This window comes from Malaclemys terrapin, chromosome 25 (genome assembly GCF_027887155.1).
Source record: "Malaclemys terrapin pileata isolate rMalTer1 chromosome 25, rMalTer1.hap1, whole genome shotgun sequence".
NCBI classification, from domain to species: Eukaryota; Metazoa; Chordata; order Testudines; family Emydidae; genus Malaclemys; species Malaclemys terrapin.
This window is the reverse complement of record NC_071529.1, coordinates 9796782-9814869: the sequence shown is the minus strand read 5'-3', so window position 1 is coordinate 9814869 and position 18088 is coordinate 9796782. Positions and strand designations below refer to the sequence as shown.

The window sequence follows — 18088 nt, the reverse complement described above, 5'->3', positions numbered from 1 at the left end:
TGAGTAGAGGGCAGCGCAGACCGAGCTTAGCACAGGGCAGCGCGGGGAGGGTGTGACCCTGTGGCAGCAGGTGATAGACAGCTGGGGCTAGCTGTCCCGTGGGGCTGGGGCGTGGAGGGGCCTTGCAGGATCTGGGAATAAAGAGCCAAGGGAGGGGAGGGTCTGGCAGCAGAAAAGCCAAGAACCCCCTGTCTAAATCAGGACTCAGCGTGCATGGGCGGGGGGGGCTGGAGGCTCCGGCCCCCAGGGAGCCCCAGTAGCTGGGTCTGATCTGCGCCGGCCGGGGCGGGATCGCCGTTATCGCCGGCAATGAAACCCGCCGTCCTTCCTGCAGGAGAACATCCGGGACAAGCTGCATCCCATAGCGCTGCACATGAACTACGCCCTGGAGGAGAAGCCCAGGGACTTCCGGCTGGGGCCCCGCTCCCTCCAGGCCTTCCCCGTCCTGAATGAGGATCAGCCCCGGGAGAACCACACCGAGGTGGGCCGGGGCTGCCGAGCGGCAGGGAGGGGAGGGAGCTGGGCCGGGCTGAGGGGAATGGCGCCTCTGCAGTGCCTGCTTTAAGGGCTTTGAACTTGTTTCTGCTGTAGGGTGTCAGGTGGAGAGGCTTGTGGGGATGGGGTTTGAGCAGGGGACTGGGAGCCAGGACTCCTGGGTTCCATTCCCAGCTGTGGCACTGGCTCTGTATGAATGGGATCTGAGCAGGGGGCTGGGAGCCAGGACTCCTGGGTTCCATTCCTGGCTCTGACACTGGCTCCATGTGAAGAGGAGGCAGGCATCAGTTGCTTGGGTAAAACCTACCTGCCTCCAAGTCTCTGAGCCCCTGCCCTGCTATAGGGAGGTTTCTAATGGAAACACGTTTCTATAATCCACACTAGCGCTGGGGTGTGCCACATCCCTGCTTGGTGCCGGGACAACTACAGGATAACAACCTACTGCTGCCGCTGGGTGGTGGAGTGCCTCCCTCAGCTCAAGCGGCGGAGGTCCCGTGCTTTAATGCTGACGGTCTTGGGCTCGGAGCCCGCCAAGCGGGGTGGGTTGCCCTGTGCTGGTTCGGGGCAGCGCGCGTGAATGACCCGTGCCGTTGTCAGATTAACTTCCAGAAAGAATGCGGCCTGGACAACAAGTGTAACAGCAACTTGCAGCTGCAGTGCGCCTTCGTCAACGAGCAGAACCAGCCGCTGCCCTGGTGAGAGAAGGGCAGAGCCTGCCCTGGCACCGTGCTCCCTTCCTGGGCACACGGAGCCAGCTCAAGGGGGGAGTTTACCTGCCCACTGGGGGAAAGCATCCCTGCCTGGACCCTGCCTGCTTCGGGGGGGGGCTCTCTTTCCCGGTGGGACCCAGAGAAGTTCCCCTCTTGTGGGGGGATTGTCGCCCCCTGCTCGTGTGGCGGCCGGTGTCCCCGTGCTGAGCGCTGTCCCTTCTCCGGCGCAGGCTGAATGGGACCCAGGTGCTGCAGTACAGCCGGGACGTCAGGAAGCTGCACCTGAGCGTCGACGTCACCAACGCCCCCTCGACGGGCAGCAACGGCGAGGACGCCCACGAGGCCCTGCTCAACATCACCGTGCCCCCCACTCTGCTGCCCTCCTCCGTCCGGCCTGTAAGGAACCCCCTTCCCCTGCTGCCCGCACGCTGAGGGAGGCTTCCCGCCCGCCATGGCATCCTCCATCCAGCCCCCCTCCTCTGTGCCAACCCCCCCCCCCCGCTTCTTCCTCCTCCCGTACCCCGCCATTGCCAGCCGTCCACCCGGCCCCGCACATGGAGGAGCCCTCTGTCTGTCTGTCCGAGCCCCAGGTCGCTTTCTGTCCCGGTTTAAAGCCCATGGGGAGGGCAGGAGGGACGCGGCTTGTGCCCACCGCTGAGAGGTGCCGTGTTCCATCAGGGCTGGCGAGGGGCACCCGGTCGACGTGCAGCCAGTTATTGCGGTGGGGGCGGGAGGGGGGCAGGCAGGCGGCCTGGAGGCCAAAGCCCTGGCTATGGGCTGGGGGTGGGATATGGGGCTGGCTTTCCCTTCTCTCAGTGCCCTGCTCCCAGGATGGGGAAGGGGGCACCCTCGGGGGTGGTGGGTATCAAGGTTCAGGGCCGGCCCTCAGGCGCTTCCTGCTCCCAGATGGGGCAACTGCTTCTCAGGTAGAGGTGGGTGGCTGGGGGGTGGCAGGGCACAGGGATGGGGCAGGAGGCGCTCGGATGGGGGATGGGGAGGTGTCTCTGTGGCGGGGCTGGGCTCATGGGCCGAGCTGATGGTGACACCCCCTTCCCCCGACCTCCCCACAGAGCGGCGCCTGCACCTTTGAGGAGACGGTGCTGTGTGACCTGGGAAACCCCTTCAAGAAGAACCAGAGGGTGAGCGGTGTCTGGCCCCACACGCCCCGGCTCAGAGGGCAGGGTCCCGTGGGGGTGGGGCATGTGGGACCGCCAAGTGGGGCAGCCTATGGGGCTAGGACAAGAAGCCTCGGAGGGTGGCGGGGAGGCGTGGCAGCCTTTGGACACCGACTACCTTGGGACTCTTGCGGCATGGGTAGATGTGGGTGCCAGGTGTCCACGGCCCCATGGTGGGTGATCAATGAGATCTGAGCTTCCCCCACCGCAGGGGTCTGTGGCAGGGGGTTGGGGGTGTCCTCCAACGGGGCCAGCCTGGTTGGTAAAGCCCAAGCCAGGCACAGCTCCACAGGGACCTGGCCTTGAGCGCTCTGGCCCCTCTGTTGCAGGCAGAGCTGATCATCACCTTTGAAGCCGTCAACATCACCCTGGACACCCGCAAGGTCATGGCCCAGCTCCAGCTCTCCACGTGAGTCCCCTGGAGGGGCGCGGAGGGTGGGGGTCCATCTGCAAGGGGCAGGGGTGCTGGATGAGTCGAGTTGAAGCAACTCAGCTGGCAGGAGAGAAAACAGGAAGCAAGGCCAGGCTTTTCCATAGTGCCCCCCAACCCTGCAGCACTTTGCCATCGAAAGGCGGCCACCTCTGGGGTGGAACGGGGCAGTTAATTAACAGCGCGTAGCAACGTTACGCAGCAGTCTCGGAAAGGAGAGGAAAGCGAGTGCTGTAGCCAGGTGATACCGCAGGCCAGGTGGAATGCAACACCGGGGCATCCAGAATGCCATGGGGCTTTAATGAGCACAAGAAATCAGGACCAACTCGGAAAAATAGCGCCTGTAGCGCCCCTTATCCCTGTGCTGGGGAATTGGAGTCACCCACACCATTCCCTGCAGGGCAGCGCCCCCTAGCGCCGCTCTGGGGTCAGCATTGGCTCAGGGCAGAGAGCGCCCCCTACAGACGCTGAGGCTGATGGGGTCTGGCTGAAGACCCTTGTGCGTGTCTGGATCTCCGCTCCAAGGCAGGGAGCGAGGTGCAGACGGCCCCTGTAATGTTATTTCGGCCCTGTCTCGACAGGCTGAGTTACCAGGAGGATCTGCAGCCAGTGTGGGCTGAGCTGCTGGTGGACTACACCGTCCAGGCGTCTCTCACCATGTGCGTATCTCTGGGGCTCACGCCCCCCTCGGTTCAGCGGGTTCCCGGGTCCCCGAATTCCAGCCCCCGGGAGGCGCCTCCATCTCCAGCGAGTCTGGGCAGGGGTTGGGGCTGCATAGAGTGTGACTTCGATGCTGGAGTGTGATTCCTCTACAGTTGCATCCCACTGATGAAGAGACCCTGACTGCATGTGTATCCCCAGACAGTGCTTCATGCCCAGCTTGGACCCACCCAGGGCCTCCCCCACACCCAGCCCAGCCCCCCAGCCCAGCCCCGGGCCCCCCAAGCCCAGCCTGCCACTTCCAGCTCTGAGCCAAGTCCGTGCTGATCCCAGCAACTCCCCACTGCCCAACACGTGCCCGCTTCTCCTGCCTGGTCTGCCCCCCGTCCCCTGCCCCGCTGACCCCAGCCGCTCTCCTCCCCGGCAGGACGTCCCGGCCCCTCCAGACGTCCTTCAGCGGGAAGGTGATGGGGGAGTCGGCCATGAAGAGCGAGCTGGATGTGGGGAGCCCGGTCAGGTTCGATTTCCAGGTACGTAGGCTCCCGATGGGGCGGGGCTGGGGGAGAAGGCGGTGGCCATGTCCCAACTGGGCTTTGCATTGCAGGTGAGCACCAAGGGGGAATCTCTGGGCTCGCTGGGCACCATCGTCCTGGGCTTCGAGTGGCCCTACGAAATCCACAACGGCAAATGGCTGCTGTACCCCACGGAGATCCTCGTGAGCGGAAAGGGGAACTGGCGCTGCCGGCCACCAGGGGGCGTCATCAACCCCCTCAACCTCACTGTGAGTCAGGCCCTGGAGCCCGGCGGTCCCTGCTCCCCGCCCGCCCGCCGGCGCGCCCTCTCCCTCGCCTTTCATTCCTCTTCTCTGGCTCGCCCTTCCCTTCCCTGCCCTGCTTCTCGCCACCCCGCAGCTGCACTTCGCAGCGTTGCGACGGCACCCGCCGCCCCACGGGGAGCAGCACAAGCCCAAAGCGCTGGCAGGCAGCAGTTGAAGGCACCATGCCTCTGCCGAGAGCCCTGATTCTGCCCTGGAGACCTCTGGGGAGAGAGTCAGGCCGGTGGTTCCTGTGTCCTCTGCCCTGGAGAGGTGGGGGGCCAGGTAGGTGGACTCTGAGCCCTGGCGAGGGGTCACCAGCCCATGCGCCCTCTGCCTTGCCCTGCGTCCTCAGGTACGGGAGAGTGCTCAGCCCTCCATGAGGTGCAGACCCCGGAGGAGTGTAACCGGCTCCCTTCCTTTCCAGCTCCTGGACGGTGGCGCCCCCGCCCGGCAGAAGCGCGACCTGGAGGCGGAACTGCAAGCCGATCCCCCCGTCACCCTCGCCGCCTCCAAGAAAGCCAAGTCGGAAACGCTGCTGGTGAGCGCTGGTCTCATGGCAGCTTTAGCCCAGTCCCAGAGGAGGGCCGGGGTCCCTGGTAGCATCTCACTAGTCACACACCCAGCGCAATCCATAGCCTGTCCTTCACGCACCCCCCAACTCCAGAGACAATGACTGTGAGCTAGTCCCCCAACTGCGCCTGCTCCAGGAGCCCAAGAGCTCAGGGGGAATCTCCGCTAGCTGGTGGCGGTGCGAGACCTATGACACGTGGTTGAGTAGTTCTGATTGTGCCCACTAGAGGGCAGTTGTCTCCCACAGCCAGTTGCATGGGGTACAATGGTGTGGTGTCCAAGAGTGTCAGCTGATCAGGCCTGTAACTGACCGACGTTCTGCGTGTATTGTGGGGTCGTAACCATCCAGCGTTGATGATTCATTTCAGAAACTCTCCCACCCCGACATCTCTTCACAAGCTCCTAGCCCGGCCTTGAGAAGCCGTTACTGGCTGGGTGAGCTACTCTGACAGAGACGCTTCCCCTTGGGAAGACCCTCTTACGTACGTCCGCCTGGTCCCGTCCACTAACATGCCAGCGTCTTTTGTTTCCTGCCCCCAGAGCTGCTCCAAGGGGACGTCCCGCTGCATCTGGTTCCAGTGCCCCATCCGGGACGCCAGGCACACAACGAACATCAGCGTCCGAGCGCGGGTGTGGAACAGCACCTTCATCGAGGTCAGCACCAAACTGCCCGGGGTCCTGTACTGCTCTGGGAGGGCGGATTTTATCTACGGGGGCAGGAACCGGTGATGAGATATTTAAAATTCATGACAGACGGATTCACACTAAGCATAATTAGTCAGCGGAACTCACTGCCACAAGATAAAATTGGAGCCAAGAACTTAGCAAGATTCCAGGAAGGCTCGGCCATTCATATGGATAACAGGAGTGTCCATATAAACGCTAACAAAATGTTTGGAAGGGAGATAAAACCTCAGGCTTAAGCTGATCTTGCACTATCAGGATGAGACCATGGTGGCAGGCAGATTCCTCCACATCTGCCCACTGCAGGGGTTTCTTGCTGCTGGCTTTGGTGCTGGCCACTGTCAGAGATGGGTACTGGGATGGATGGTTGGTCCGGCACTGCCTGGGTTCCTTTGGAGCCAGACCCCTCTAGGCTGCTGGCTGGGGTCTGATGGAGAGTAGGCAGTGACCAGACCTTGCATACAATGAGTTGGGAGATCTCAGTTGGGTTCCTAGTGGCAACGGCCACCCTTCCATCCCGTACTCCAGCTGGTGTTGCTCGTCCCCATTCCCAGCACTCTCTGCAGCGGGGCGGGTGTGGGGGGTGGCTGTGTTAAAGCGGAGAGACACTCCTGGCCCAGGTTACAAGCCGCCCCATTTCCCCCTCCCCCTCTTGTCTCCCCGGGCCGCGCAGGAGTTCAGTGACTTCGACCGTGTCAAGGTGACGGGGCTGGCAACGCTGTTCCTCAAGACAAACGTTCCCACCATCAACATGAAGAACCACACGGTGCAGGTGAGTCAGCCCGGATTGCTCCCTTCTCTGGGTGCAGGGCAGGTGTTTGCCTGCGCTGCCCTCCAGCACCTCCGGCGGAAAGTGGCTGGCACTGGAGTAGCTGGGAGTTCCCCCCGCCCATAGCCAGCGCTTCTGCACCATCCTGCATAGCGCCTCCTGCTGGGAGAGGCTGGAACTGGAGGAGTTGGGAGTTCCCCCCGCCCATAGCCAGCTCCCCTGCACTGTCCCCGACAGCGCCTCCTGCTGGGAGAGGCTAGAACTGGAGTAGGTGGGAGTTCCCCCCCACTCCATAGCCAGCTCTCCTGCACCATCCCCGACAGCGCCTCCTGCTGGGAGAGGCTGGAACTGGAGTAGCTGGGAGTTCCCCCCGCCCCCATAGCCAGCTCTCCTGCACCATCCCCGACAGCGCCTCCTGCTGGGAGAGGCTGGGACTACAATAGCCGGGAGCTCCCCTCCCCAGCCAGGTGCACAGTTGCGCAGCTGCCATCCATCCCATCCTGTCTGTTCCTTGCGTTTGGCTCCCAGTTCTTCGTGGACATCGACTCGGAGATGGTCGAGGAGCAGCCGGCGGAGCTCGAGCTGTGGCTGGTGCTCGTGGCGGTCGGGGCAGGGCTGCTGCTGTTGGGGTTGATCATCTTGCTGCTGTGGAAGGTGAGAGGGGCTGCTGTTCCCTTCGGCGCAGAGGGTGGGGGTGAGGGACTCCTGCTCTCCGGCTAGGCTGATACGGGAGCTGCTGGGAGTGAGTGATGGCGCGGTGGGAACCGCGCTGAGGCCTGGCGTGCTCAAGACACTGGTGGACCATGAGCCCGGCACCCCGGTGACTACATCTGTAACGCATTCCAATGCCCCCCATTGCAGCACCGCGAGGGCCCTTTAGAGAGCTGCTTCTCAAGAGAGGGTCAGGCTGGGCTGGCGACCCCGCAGGCTTTCATCGTGAAGGGTCCCGAAGCCCTTTGCAGACGACACACCGAGGTCTCTTCGCCCGCCCCTGAGATGCAGCCACCTCTGGGGTGGAGCATGGCCGCTGTTTAACAGCACACGGCTAGGATGCAGAAGAGCATCAGAAGGGGATTTAGGGAGACTGACGGTAATTACCGCAGGTGGAATGGGGTTAACGCCCCACTTATATGAGGCGTCGTGGAATGATTGATAGTTGGGAGCCTGGGGTTTATGCCAGGGTGTGGCTGAGTGAGAACAGCGCCCCCTATTGAATCATCAGCATCACGCCCTGCGGCAACATCTGAGCTCTTCCTTGGAGCTGTCCGTGCCACCCCTGCTTAGCTTGACTGGGTTCTAGCAAATGGGGATAAACTGCCATTTTTGGGGGTGGGGCTGAGGAAGTTTTGGGCTTCTCTCAACCTCTGCTGTCTCCGGGGCTTGTCCATCGGTCGCTTGGAGCAGGGAACGACACGAGCCTCCCCCGGGACCGGTTGAGCTGTGTAAATACCCCCGTGGGATTGCGCGGCTGGTGTTCCGGCTGTATTGTTTAAACACCATTCAGCTCTGGAAAGTGACTTCTGTCTCGGGGATCACCGCTGACTGCTTCGCAAGATAGCAGCCCTGATTCTGGGCGGCATAGAGGAGCTGGAAACCCCAGAGATCACCCCAATTTGGGGAATCCCCCAACACTGCTGCCTTGCGCTCTTCCCAGCACTAGAATATGCTAGGTACATGCTCCAGGGATGGTCGGGGTGTGGCCGCATTGCTCTGAGTTCCAGCTGTTCTCGGCTGCACGATGGTCCCTTGGGGGTTTAAATTAGAGCCGTCCCATAGGCTGCTCTACCTTATCCCACCAGCCCCAGAATCCTGGAGGTTAAAAGGTGGTGTAAAGCTACCTTTGCCTCCACTCCCACCCCACTGGACTGCTCCAAATTCGGGGCAGGGCCCTGGGGAAGATCCCTCCTAACCCTGCAAGTGCCACCTGGGGATCTGAGAGTCAAGCTGGTTTTTTCCCCTTCAGTTCCACAGTAGGAACTTAATTGATGATGCATGATCCGGAATAGAATCCGGATTGCTGCTTCCACTCCACTAGGCTAGCAGGAGCGAACGGGTATTTCCGGCATCACGTGGGAGCGGATCAGGTGAGTCAGAAGGGGCCGTCTCTCAGAGCAGGGTTCAGTTGAGCTTGTTTAATAGGAAGCCGGAATGACCCTGCTGATTAGGAAGTACATCCATATCCCTAACCTACCTACCTCCCCCATCCGGCCCTGCTCCGCAAAGCCCTTTATAAATCGATACACTCAGAGATCAGCCCATCTGCCACTGAGAAGCAGCCACCTCTGGGCAGGAGCATTTCCTCCCAAGGGATTTCCCGCCGCCCATTGCCCCTGACCGGTGTCACCTGCTTCCTCGTAGTGCGGCTTCTTCCGGAGGGCGAGCACCCGCGCCATGTACGAGGCCAAGGGCCAGAAAGCGGAGATGAAGATCCAGCCGTCTGAAACGGAGCGGCTGACCGACGACTACTAGCTCAGGGCTGCCCCTTTGCCCTGAGAGCCCACTCCATTCTCTTGGTAATGAACGGGGGGCGGGGCAACATACAAAGAGGAGGGGCCTATGGGATATTGACTTCTCACTTCCTCCCTGTCTGTCATGCCTTCTCCTATTAACCCTTTCCCTGTCTGGGCTGCATCTCTCCCTTGAGGGGCCCACTGAGTCGCTGTGTGTGGTCTGGTCTGATACTCTCGCAGCCAGGGAACAAATCGTCTGACTGCACTTTCGTTGGCACGCCCCTACCCCTAATCCCCCTCTACTTTTCCCTTGCTCCCCTCCACCTGCAGCTGGGTTCTGCACAGGCTCCATGGGGATGTGTGGGGGTGTGTGGGGGTGCGTATCCGCTGTTCCACTCAGTTGGAGCCAACCTGCGTTTGCGATTGTCTCGCTCTTTGCTAGCTCAGGATCTGCCCTGAGGGCCCTGCCGTATACGCCCCGATGGTGCAAAAGAGGAGTACCTGGGGAGGATACAGCACCAAACCTCGGGAGGGGAGGAGGGAGAGGGTGCTGCCCATTTGTGGCACCACAAGACCATTTGCACTCTTTGCACGGCTGGATTAGTGATGCCGAAGGGGCATCGCCACCCTCGTGCCTGACGCATCACTATTCCTCACCTGCTCGGTGGCACGAGCTGAGCCTTGTGCACGGGACAACTGCACCAGTGGGCAGAGTCAGAAGAAACCCTAATAAAGAGAAGGGTAGAACAAGGGCCCAGGATGCTGCTGTGACACTAGGGGGCGCTGATGCAGAATGGGAGAATCCGGATCTTCCCATGAAGGCCCAAACGGCCGCTAACTGCCCAGGGGATAGAACTGTGGGCAGGAAGGAGAACCAGCGATTCCACGCACGCCATCCAGCTGTGTCCGTCTGTCCAACTGTGCTGTGGTTTAACTAACGCTAATGTCTGTCTTCCCCTGTTCCAGCGTCACTGACCAAATGTTTCTCAGAGCAGCCTCTGGAGTCTGTTGTGTCTCCTCCTCTTCTCTCTCTCTTTTCTTTGGTCTTTTTCTCCCTTTCATCTCTCTGATTTCACACTCATTTTTCTCTCTGATCTCACATGATCTCTCTAATTTCCTTCTGATGTTTCTCTGATTTCTGTCCCTGATTTCTCTTTCTGATTTCTCTCTCCCTCTCTTTCTGTCCCTGATTTCTTTCTAGTTCTGATTTCTCTCTCCCACTCTGATTTTTGTCCCCCCTCTGATTTGTGTCCCTGATTTCTTTCTGATTTCTCTCTCCCTCTCTGATTTCTGTCCCTGATTTTTCTGATTTCTCTCTCCCTCTCTTTCTGTCCCTGATTTCTTTCTAGTTCTGATTTCTCTCTCCCACTCTGATTTTTGTCCCCCCTCTGATTTGTGTCCCTGATTTCTTTCTGATTTCTCTCTCCCGCTCTGATTTCTGTCCCTGATTTCTTTCTGATTTCTCTCTCCGTCACTGATTTCTGTCCCTGATTTCTCTTCCTCTTTCTGATTTCTCTCTTTCTCTGCCCATTGAAGTTTGATGCTAACCTCCATCCCCTTCCTCTCCCCTCTGCGCAGTGCGACTTCTTCAAGCGGACCCGCTATTACCGGATCATGCCCAAGTACCACGCGGTGCGGATCCGCCAGGAGGAGCGCTACCGGCCTGCTGACGGCTTCCTGCCCCGGAAGCACAAGAAACACTGGGTAACAAACTGGCAGGAGTCGGAGAAGTACTACTGACCCCTCCCTCCCCTTCCCGCCACCCCGTCTGCTCGGCTTGCCCCTGTGACCACGTCGCAGCTGTGTGTCAGTAGCCCAGGGACCAGCCCCCTGCCAGCGAGGGACATGTTATTTATCCTAAGTTATACCGCATAGAACGGCAACCCCAACGCCCGGGAGCGAGCTACACATCCCGGGGAGCAGCCATGCAACGCGAGACCCGGCAGTGGGAACACGAGGGGCTTTTTGTTTTGCACAAATGGATTATTTCACACATATAGACACACTCTTCTACCAGGGCACAATTGCTGTGTGTTCCGTCTGGGCCCCGGCCCTCACCCCGTCCCCAGCTCTCTCGTTCTCTGTCACGCTCACCTGTACTGCAAAGTGCCTCCTTACGCACAGACAGCGTGTGGTCTCGCACAACCCCTCTGCATCTCGGCCGTGCACTTGTGCACACACGGTTGGGTCTTACCCGATGCTCTTGGGTGCACAGAGCATTGTTTTGCCTGCCCTTTTCACACATACACCCCCCGTGCACACACATGTGCGGAGATGATCTCTTGTGCAATCAAGTCCCCGAACACACTTGGAAGCTTACGGCATTTTGCTGTGGGCTGTGTCAAGACCGCGAGCCACCCATGAGCCACATGACTTCCCCCCCACCCCCGTCCCACGCTTGCACGCAGATGACTAGTGCACGGTCCCCAGCCTCCCCCTTCAACTCTTTGCACATGGACGCTCCTCCTCCTGGATCCGCCTGCACACACGGCCACTCGTGCACAAACTCACTTGCACCGATTCACACGTGTGGCGGCGGACGCAGCACACAGACGCTCGCCCTGACCCGGGTGCTCTTTGGTGCACGTTCGTGGTCGCCGCTTCTCCCCAGCACACGCCGACGCCCGCGCTCGGCCTCCGGCAGGTTGCTCCCTGTTAATCCCTTGCCCCGGCGTTCTGCACCGGGACAGAAGAGGGGAAGTGGCTCCAATACTCGGAACCCCCTGATCCTGCCAAGGCAACGCCTCTCAGCGTCATCACAGCCCCCTCTGTGCACTGCACTGGACACTGGATGTTTTTCCACTGGAGTTTCTTATGTCAGAGCTACTGGTACCTTTCCCTGCTTGTCCCCTGGCCGTTCTTTGGTGGGGAGGGGAGCAGCTGTTCTCCAGGGAAGCCGATGGTTACTGGGGTACAGCTCATGGAGAGGTTTGGGAAGGGTGGACGTTGTGGGGGGAGGTAGGGGCAGGTTTTGTCATCACTAGGGGATGGTCCCTCCCTATCGCCTTGCAACAGCAGCCCTCGGCTCCCCTCCAAGGATGGGACAGGTAAGGGCTCTTCGGCCGGGGCTGGATCTGCTTAAGCCTAGAGCCAGTGGTCCCCTCTCCAGCTGCTCCTAGGGAGTAGCACAGGGCCTGACCCCAGGGGGTCCTGCCACAGGAAAGGCCTGGCATGGGATGCTGTCCCAGAGTTAACGCCGATCCTGCCACTGCATCGCTGTTTAGCTGCGAGACGCCACCTGGGTCCTGCCCCAGTCAGCGCTCTGCTGCCCCCCCCCCGTGGCACCCTCGGCTTGCTGCAGGCCTCACCCGGGCCTCCCTTTCCCATCCCAACCGTGCAGCTGAGTTTTCGTGCTATAACTCCGTCGGCTGGAACGTTCCATTCCCAGCACGCCCTAGCCGCTGGCCACGTTCCACTGGCGCGCTCTTGCTAGGGGGCATTCTTGCAGGCATCACACAATGCTTTAATGGGGGGTGTCACCCTGGTTTACAATAACGGAACCTGCAAGAATGACGGTTTCCTATGCTGACCACTCTTTGACACTCCCTTGGTGCCCTCGGCTGGGGGTATTAAATTATTAAGTGTGTATTTGAGGTTTTTTTTTTTTTTGCTGTTGATCACTGGAGTTCGTTTCGTTTATGGTACTGGAGGTCTGGAGTCACTGCGCCTTGATGTGAATATGCTTGAGCCATTATGATGGTGTCCAATAAAAATTGCTCCTTGATTTGTAACATGCAGTTTCCTACAGTTCCACGCAGGCTTAAACCAGAGATGTGCACTCGGGTATTAACCGTACATAGCACTTTTCATTAGTAGATCTCAAAGCGCTTTACAAAGGCGGTCAGTTTCATTATCCCCATTTTACAGAAGGGGAAGGTGAGGTGCTCGGAGCAGGGCTGGGAGTAGAACCCACCACTGCTGAGGGTTTATTCATGGTGCTCTCCATTAGGCCATGCTGCCCATCCCTACCAAGCACTTTCTGGACTATAGATAGAGCTGGGGGGCGCCCTCAGGACACCAGGTCTGATACATCTCTCACTTCTGCCAGCACAAAGCCAGAGCAACGGTGTCTAATGTACAGCTGCTTTTGAAACTGCGGGTTCGAGGCCAGGGTCTACATGGTGACGCTGGGCAGCAAAGGTGGATTGTTGGTTAGCCTGGGAACCAGGGAATGCCAGCATCCGTCAGCAGCCAGCTGCCTCAATAAGGAAACCTCCTTTGGATTCGTTACAGCCAAATTGCGGAAGACCCTTCACCAGCATCCTGGGGAACGGAATCTGGCCCACTGGGTGCTGACACAAACCCATTTGCAAACTGCATCACCTAGAAAGGAAAGAAGCTTTTTTGGGGGGGGGGTCATGGTGCAGTGGGGGCGAAGGATACAAAGCACAAGCTGGGCGGCAGGAGGGCAGAAATCTAACTAATAATAAGCCATAGTCCTTTGGCCTTGCCCCTCGTCTCTTCATTGTGTGTTTGTACAGCGCCTAGCACACAGGGGTGCTGGTCCGTGACGGGGGCTGTTAGGTGCTACCCCAGTACCAATGATTATAATCTGGAGAGTCTGTGCAGGAGCTGTCATATTTTCTTTGGCCACCAGATGTTGCTGCGGTAGTTAGGTATGGAAAACCCAGTGGGAGTTACAGCTGTGCAAGGTTATTGTTGCAATCAGGGCAGCGATGTGGGGGTGAGGCAGACTGGCCAGCCAAGAGGACATAAGAACGACCATACTAGGTCAGACCAGGGTCCATCTAGCCCTGTATCCTGTCTGCCAACAGTGGCTGGTAGCACATGCTTCAGAGAGAACGAACAGAACAGACAACCAGCCAGTGATCCATCCCCTGTCCTCCACACCCAGCTTCTGGCAAATAGAGGCTAGAGACACCCAGAGCATGGGGTGGCATCCCTGACCATCTTGGCTAATAGCCATTGATGGACCTGTCCTTCAGGAACGTATCTCGTTCTTTTTTGAATCCAGTTATCGTTTTGGCCTTCCCAACAGCACCTGGCAATGAGTTCCACAGGTTAACTACGTTGTGTGAAGAAATACTTCCTTTTGTTTCTCCCTTCCATTTTGAAATACTCCACTGGCCATCACCTACAGTCCTCAGCTTAAACCTCTCCAACACATCAGTGATCTACAACCCATCCTGGACAATGATCCCTCACTTTTACAGACCTTGGGAGGCAGGCCAGTCCTCGCCCACAGACAACCCGCCAACCTTAAGCATATTCTCACCAGCAACCACGCACTGCACCATAACAACTCTAACTCAGGAACCAACCCATGCAACAAACCTCGATGCCAACTCTGCCCACATATCTACACCAGCAACACCATCACAGGACCTAACCAGATCAGCTACAACATCACCGGCTCATTCACCTGCACGTCCACCAATGTTATATATGCCATCATGTGCCAGCAATGCCCCTCTGCTATGTACATTGGCCAAACTGGACAGTCACTACACAAGAGGATAAATGGACACAAGTCAGATATCAGGAATGGTAACATACAAAAACCTGTAGGAGAACACTTCAACCTCCCTGGCCACACAATAGCAGATGTAAAGGTAGCCATCTTACAGCAAAAAAACTTCAGGACCAGACTCCAAAGAGAAACTGCTGAGCTCCAGTTCATTTGCAAATTTGACACCATCAGATCAGAATTAAACAAAGACTGTGAATGGCTATCCAACTACAGAAGCAGTTTCTCCTCCCTTGATGAAACAACAAAGAGTCTGGTGGCACCTTAAAGACTAACAGATTTATTTGGGCATAAGCTTTCGTGAGTAAAAACCTCACTTCTTCGGTGCATCCGAAGAAGTGAGGTTTTTACTCACGAAAGCTTATGCCCAAATAAATCTGTTAGTCTTTAAGGTGCCACCAGACTCTTTGTTGTTTCTGTAGATACAGACTAACACGGCTACCCCCTGATACTCCTCCCTTGATGTTCACACCTCAACTGCTAGCAGAGCACCTCACCCTCCCTGATTGAACTAACCTCGTTATCTCCATACTGATTTATACCTGCCTCTGGAGATTTCCATTACTTGCCTCTGAAGAAGTGAGGTTTTTATGCTCCCAATACTTCTGTTAGTTTTAAAGGTGCCCCAGGACCCTCTGTTGCTTCCTTTTGTTGGTTTAAAACCTGCTGCCTCTTCATTTCCTTGGGTGACCTCTGGTTCTTGCATTATGTGCAGGAGTATATAACACTTTCTCCCTGCCATTCATGATTTTATTCCTCCAGAACTCTTGGTGAATACCGTCTGGTCCTGGGGACTTATTGCTGTTTAATTTATACATTTATTCTAAAACCTCCTCTGCTGACACCTCAATCTGGGCCAGTTCCTCAGATTTGTCACCTAAAAAGAATAGCGCAGGTGCTGGAATTTCCCTCACATTCTCTGCAGTGAAGACGGATGCAAAGAATGCAGTTAGCTTCTCCTCAATGGCCTTGTCGGCCTTGACTGCTCCTTTAGGGGGGGCTATAGGGCCCTGGGCAGGAAAGGGTTAAGGGAATGGGAGGGTTGGGGGGGGCTATAGGGCCCTGGTCAGGAAGGGGTTAAGGGAATGGGGGGGGGTCTAGAGTGGGCTGTAGGGCCCTGGAGAGGAAGGGGGTAAGGGAATGGGAGGGTGGGGGGGGGCTATAGGGCCCGGGTCAGGAAGGGATTAAGGAAATGGGGGGGGGTCTAGGGTGGGCTGTAGGGCCCTGGGCAGGAAGGGGTTAAGGGAATGGGGGGGTTAGGGGGAGCTATAGGGCCCTGGTCAGGAAGGGGTTAAGGGAATGGGGGGGGGGTCTAGAGTGGGCTGTAGGGCCCTGGGCAGGAAGGGGGGCAAGGGGATAGAGCGGGGGGGGGGACGGGACGGACAGAAGGGCCCTGGGCAGGAAGGGGGTAAGGGAATAGGGGAGTCTAGAGTGGGCTATAGGGCCCTGGGGAGGAAGGGGGTAAGGGAATAGGGGGGTCTAGAGTGGGCTATAGGGCCCTGGGGAGGAAGGGGTTAAGGGAATGGCGGGGTCTAGGGTGGGCTGTAGGGCCCTGGGGAGGAAGGGGTTAAGGGAATGGCGGGGTCTAGGGTGGGCTGTAGGGCCCTGGGCAGGAAGGGGTTAAGGGAATGGGGGGGTCTGGGGTGGGCTGTAGGGCCCTGGGCAGGAAGGGGTTAAGGGAATGGGGGGGGTCTAGGGTGGGCTGTAGGGCCCTGGGCAGGAAGGGGTTAAGGGAATGGGGGGTCTAGAGTGGGCTATAGGGCCCTGGGGAGGAAGGGGTTAAGGGAATGGCGGGGTCTAGGGTGGGCTGTAGGGCCCTGGGCAGGAAGGGGTTAAGGGAATGGGGGGTCTAGAGTGGGCTATAGGGCCCTGGGGAGGAAGGGGTTAAGGGAATGGCGGGGTCTAGGGTGGGCTGTAGGGCCCTGGGCAGGAAGGGGTTAAGGGAATGGGGGGGTCTGGGGTGGGCTGTAGGGCCCTGGGGAGGAAGGGGTTAAGGGAATGGGGGGGTCTGGGGTGGGCTGTAGGGCCCTGGGCAGGAAGGGGTTAAGGGAATGGGGGGGTCTAGGGTGGGCTGTAGGGCCCTGGGGAGGAAGGGGTTAAGGGAATGGGGGGGTCTGGGGTGGGCTGTAGGGCCCTGGGGAGGAAGGGGTTAAGGGAATGGCGGGGTCTAGGGTGGGCTGTAGGGCCCTGGGCAGGAAGGGGTTAAGGGAATGGGGGGGGTTGGGGGGGGCTATAAGGCCCTGGGCAGGAAGGGGTTAAGGGAATGGGGGGGTCTGGGGTGGGCTGTAGGGCCCTGGGCAGGAAGGGGTTAAGGGAATGGGGGGGGTTGGGGGGGCTATAAGGCCCTGGGCAGGAAGGGGTTAAGGGAATGGGGGGGTCTGGGGTGGGCTGTAGGGCCCTGGGGAGGAAGGGGTTAAGGGAATGGGGGGGGTTGGGGGGGCTATAAGGCCCTGGGCAGGAAGGGGTTAAGGGAATGGGGGGGTCTGGGGTGGGCTATAGGGCCCTGGGGAGGAAGGGGGTAAGGGAATAGGGGGGTCTAGAGTGGGCTATAGGGCCCTGGGGAGGAAGGGGTTAAGGGAATGGCGGGGTCTAGGGTGGGCTGTAGGGCCCTGGGGAGGAAGGGGTTAAGGGAATGGCGGGGTCTAGGGTGGGCTGTAGGGCCCTGGGCAGGAAGGGGTTAAGGGAATGGGGGGGTCTGGGGTGGGCTGTAGGGCCCTGGGCAGGAAGGGGTTAAGGGAATGGGGGGGGTCTAGGGTGGGCTGTAGGGCCCTGGGCAGGAAGGGGTTAAGGGAATGGGGGGTCTAGAGTGGGCTATAGGGCCCTGGGGAGGAAGGGGTTAAGGGAATGGCGGGGTCTAGGGTGGGCTGTAGGGCCCTGGGCAGGAAGGGGTTAAGGGAATGGGGGGTCTAGAGTGGGCTATAGGGCCCTGGGGAGGAAGGGGTTAAGGGAATGGCGGGGTCTAGGGTGGGCTGTAGGGCCCTGGGCAGGAAGGGGTTAAGGGAATGGGGGGGTCTGGGGTGGGCTGTAGGGCCCTGGGGAGGAAGGGGTTAAGGGAATGGGGGGGTCTGGGGTGGGCTGTAGGGCCCTGGGCAGGAAGGGGTTAAGGGAATGGGGGGGTCTAGGGTGGGCTGTAGGGCCCTGGGGAGGAAGGGGTTAAGGGAATGGGGGGGTCTGGGGTGGGCTGTAGGGCCCTGGGGAGGAAGGGGTTAAGGGAATGGCGGGGTCTAGGGTGGGCTGTAGGGCCCTGGGCAGGAAGGGGTTAAGGGAATGGGGGGGGTTGGGGGGGGCTATAAGGCCCTGGGCAGGAAGGGGTTAAGGGAATGGGGGGGTCTGGGGTGGGCTGTAGGGCCCTGGGCAGGAAGGGGTTAAGGGAATGGGGGGGGTTGGGGGGGCTATAAGGCCCTGGGCAGGAAGGGGTTAAGGGAATGGGGGGGTCTGGGGTGGGCTGTAGGGCCCTGGGGAGGAAGGGGTTAAGGGAATGGGGGGGGTTGGGGGGGCTATAAGGCCCTGGGCAGGAAGGGGTTAAGGGAATGGGGGGGGTTGGGGGGGCTATAAGGCCCTGGGCAGGAAGGGGTTAAGGGAATGGGGGGTCTGGGGTGGGCTGTAGGGCCCTGGGGAGGAAGGGGGTAAGGGGATGGGGGGGGTTGGGGGGGCTATAAGGCCCTGGGCAGGAAGGGGTTAAGGGAATGGCGGGGTCTAGGGTGGGCTATAAGGCCCTGGGCAGGAAGGGGTTAAGGGAATGGCGGGGTCTGGGGTGGGCTGTAGGGCCCTGGGGAGGAAGGGGGTAAGGGAATGGGGGGGTCTGGGGTGGGCTGTAGGGCCCTGGGGAGGAAGGGGTTA

General features: G+C 59.3%; 1 protein-coding gene across 1 annotated transcript in view; it reads left to right on the top strand.

The window, feature by feature from the left end:
* Nucleotides 1-10426, top strand: part of ITGA3 (integrin subunit alpha 3) — a 42260-nt gene extending 31834 nt beyond the window's left edge. The window contains exons 13-26 of the mRNA XM_054014265.1: nt 335-481; nt 1093-1190; nt 1436-1601; nt 2276-2344; nt 2710-2789; nt 3392-3469; nt 3898-4000; nt 4075-4251; nt 4712-4825; nt 5398-5511; nt 6215-6313; nt 6839-6964; nt 8669-8823; nt 10339-10426. Of these exons, the coding sequence (XP_053870240.1) occupies nt 335-481; nt 1093-1190; nt 1436-1601; nt 2276-2344; nt 2710-2789; nt 3392-3469; nt 3898-4000; nt 4075-4251; nt 4712-4825; nt 5398-5511; nt 6215-6313; nt 6839-6964; nt 8669-8779 (1482 nt within the window). The 3' untranslated portion in view covers nt 8780-8823; nt 10339-10426. The remainder of the gene's footprint in view (nt 1-334; nt 482-1092; nt 1191-1435; nt 1602-2275; nt 2345-2709; nt 2790-3391; nt 3470-3897; nt 4001-4074; nt 4252-4711; nt 4826-5397; nt 5512-6214; nt 6314-6838; nt 6965-8668; nt 8824-10338) is intronic.
* Nucleotides 10427-18088: the final 7662 nt, after the last annotated feature.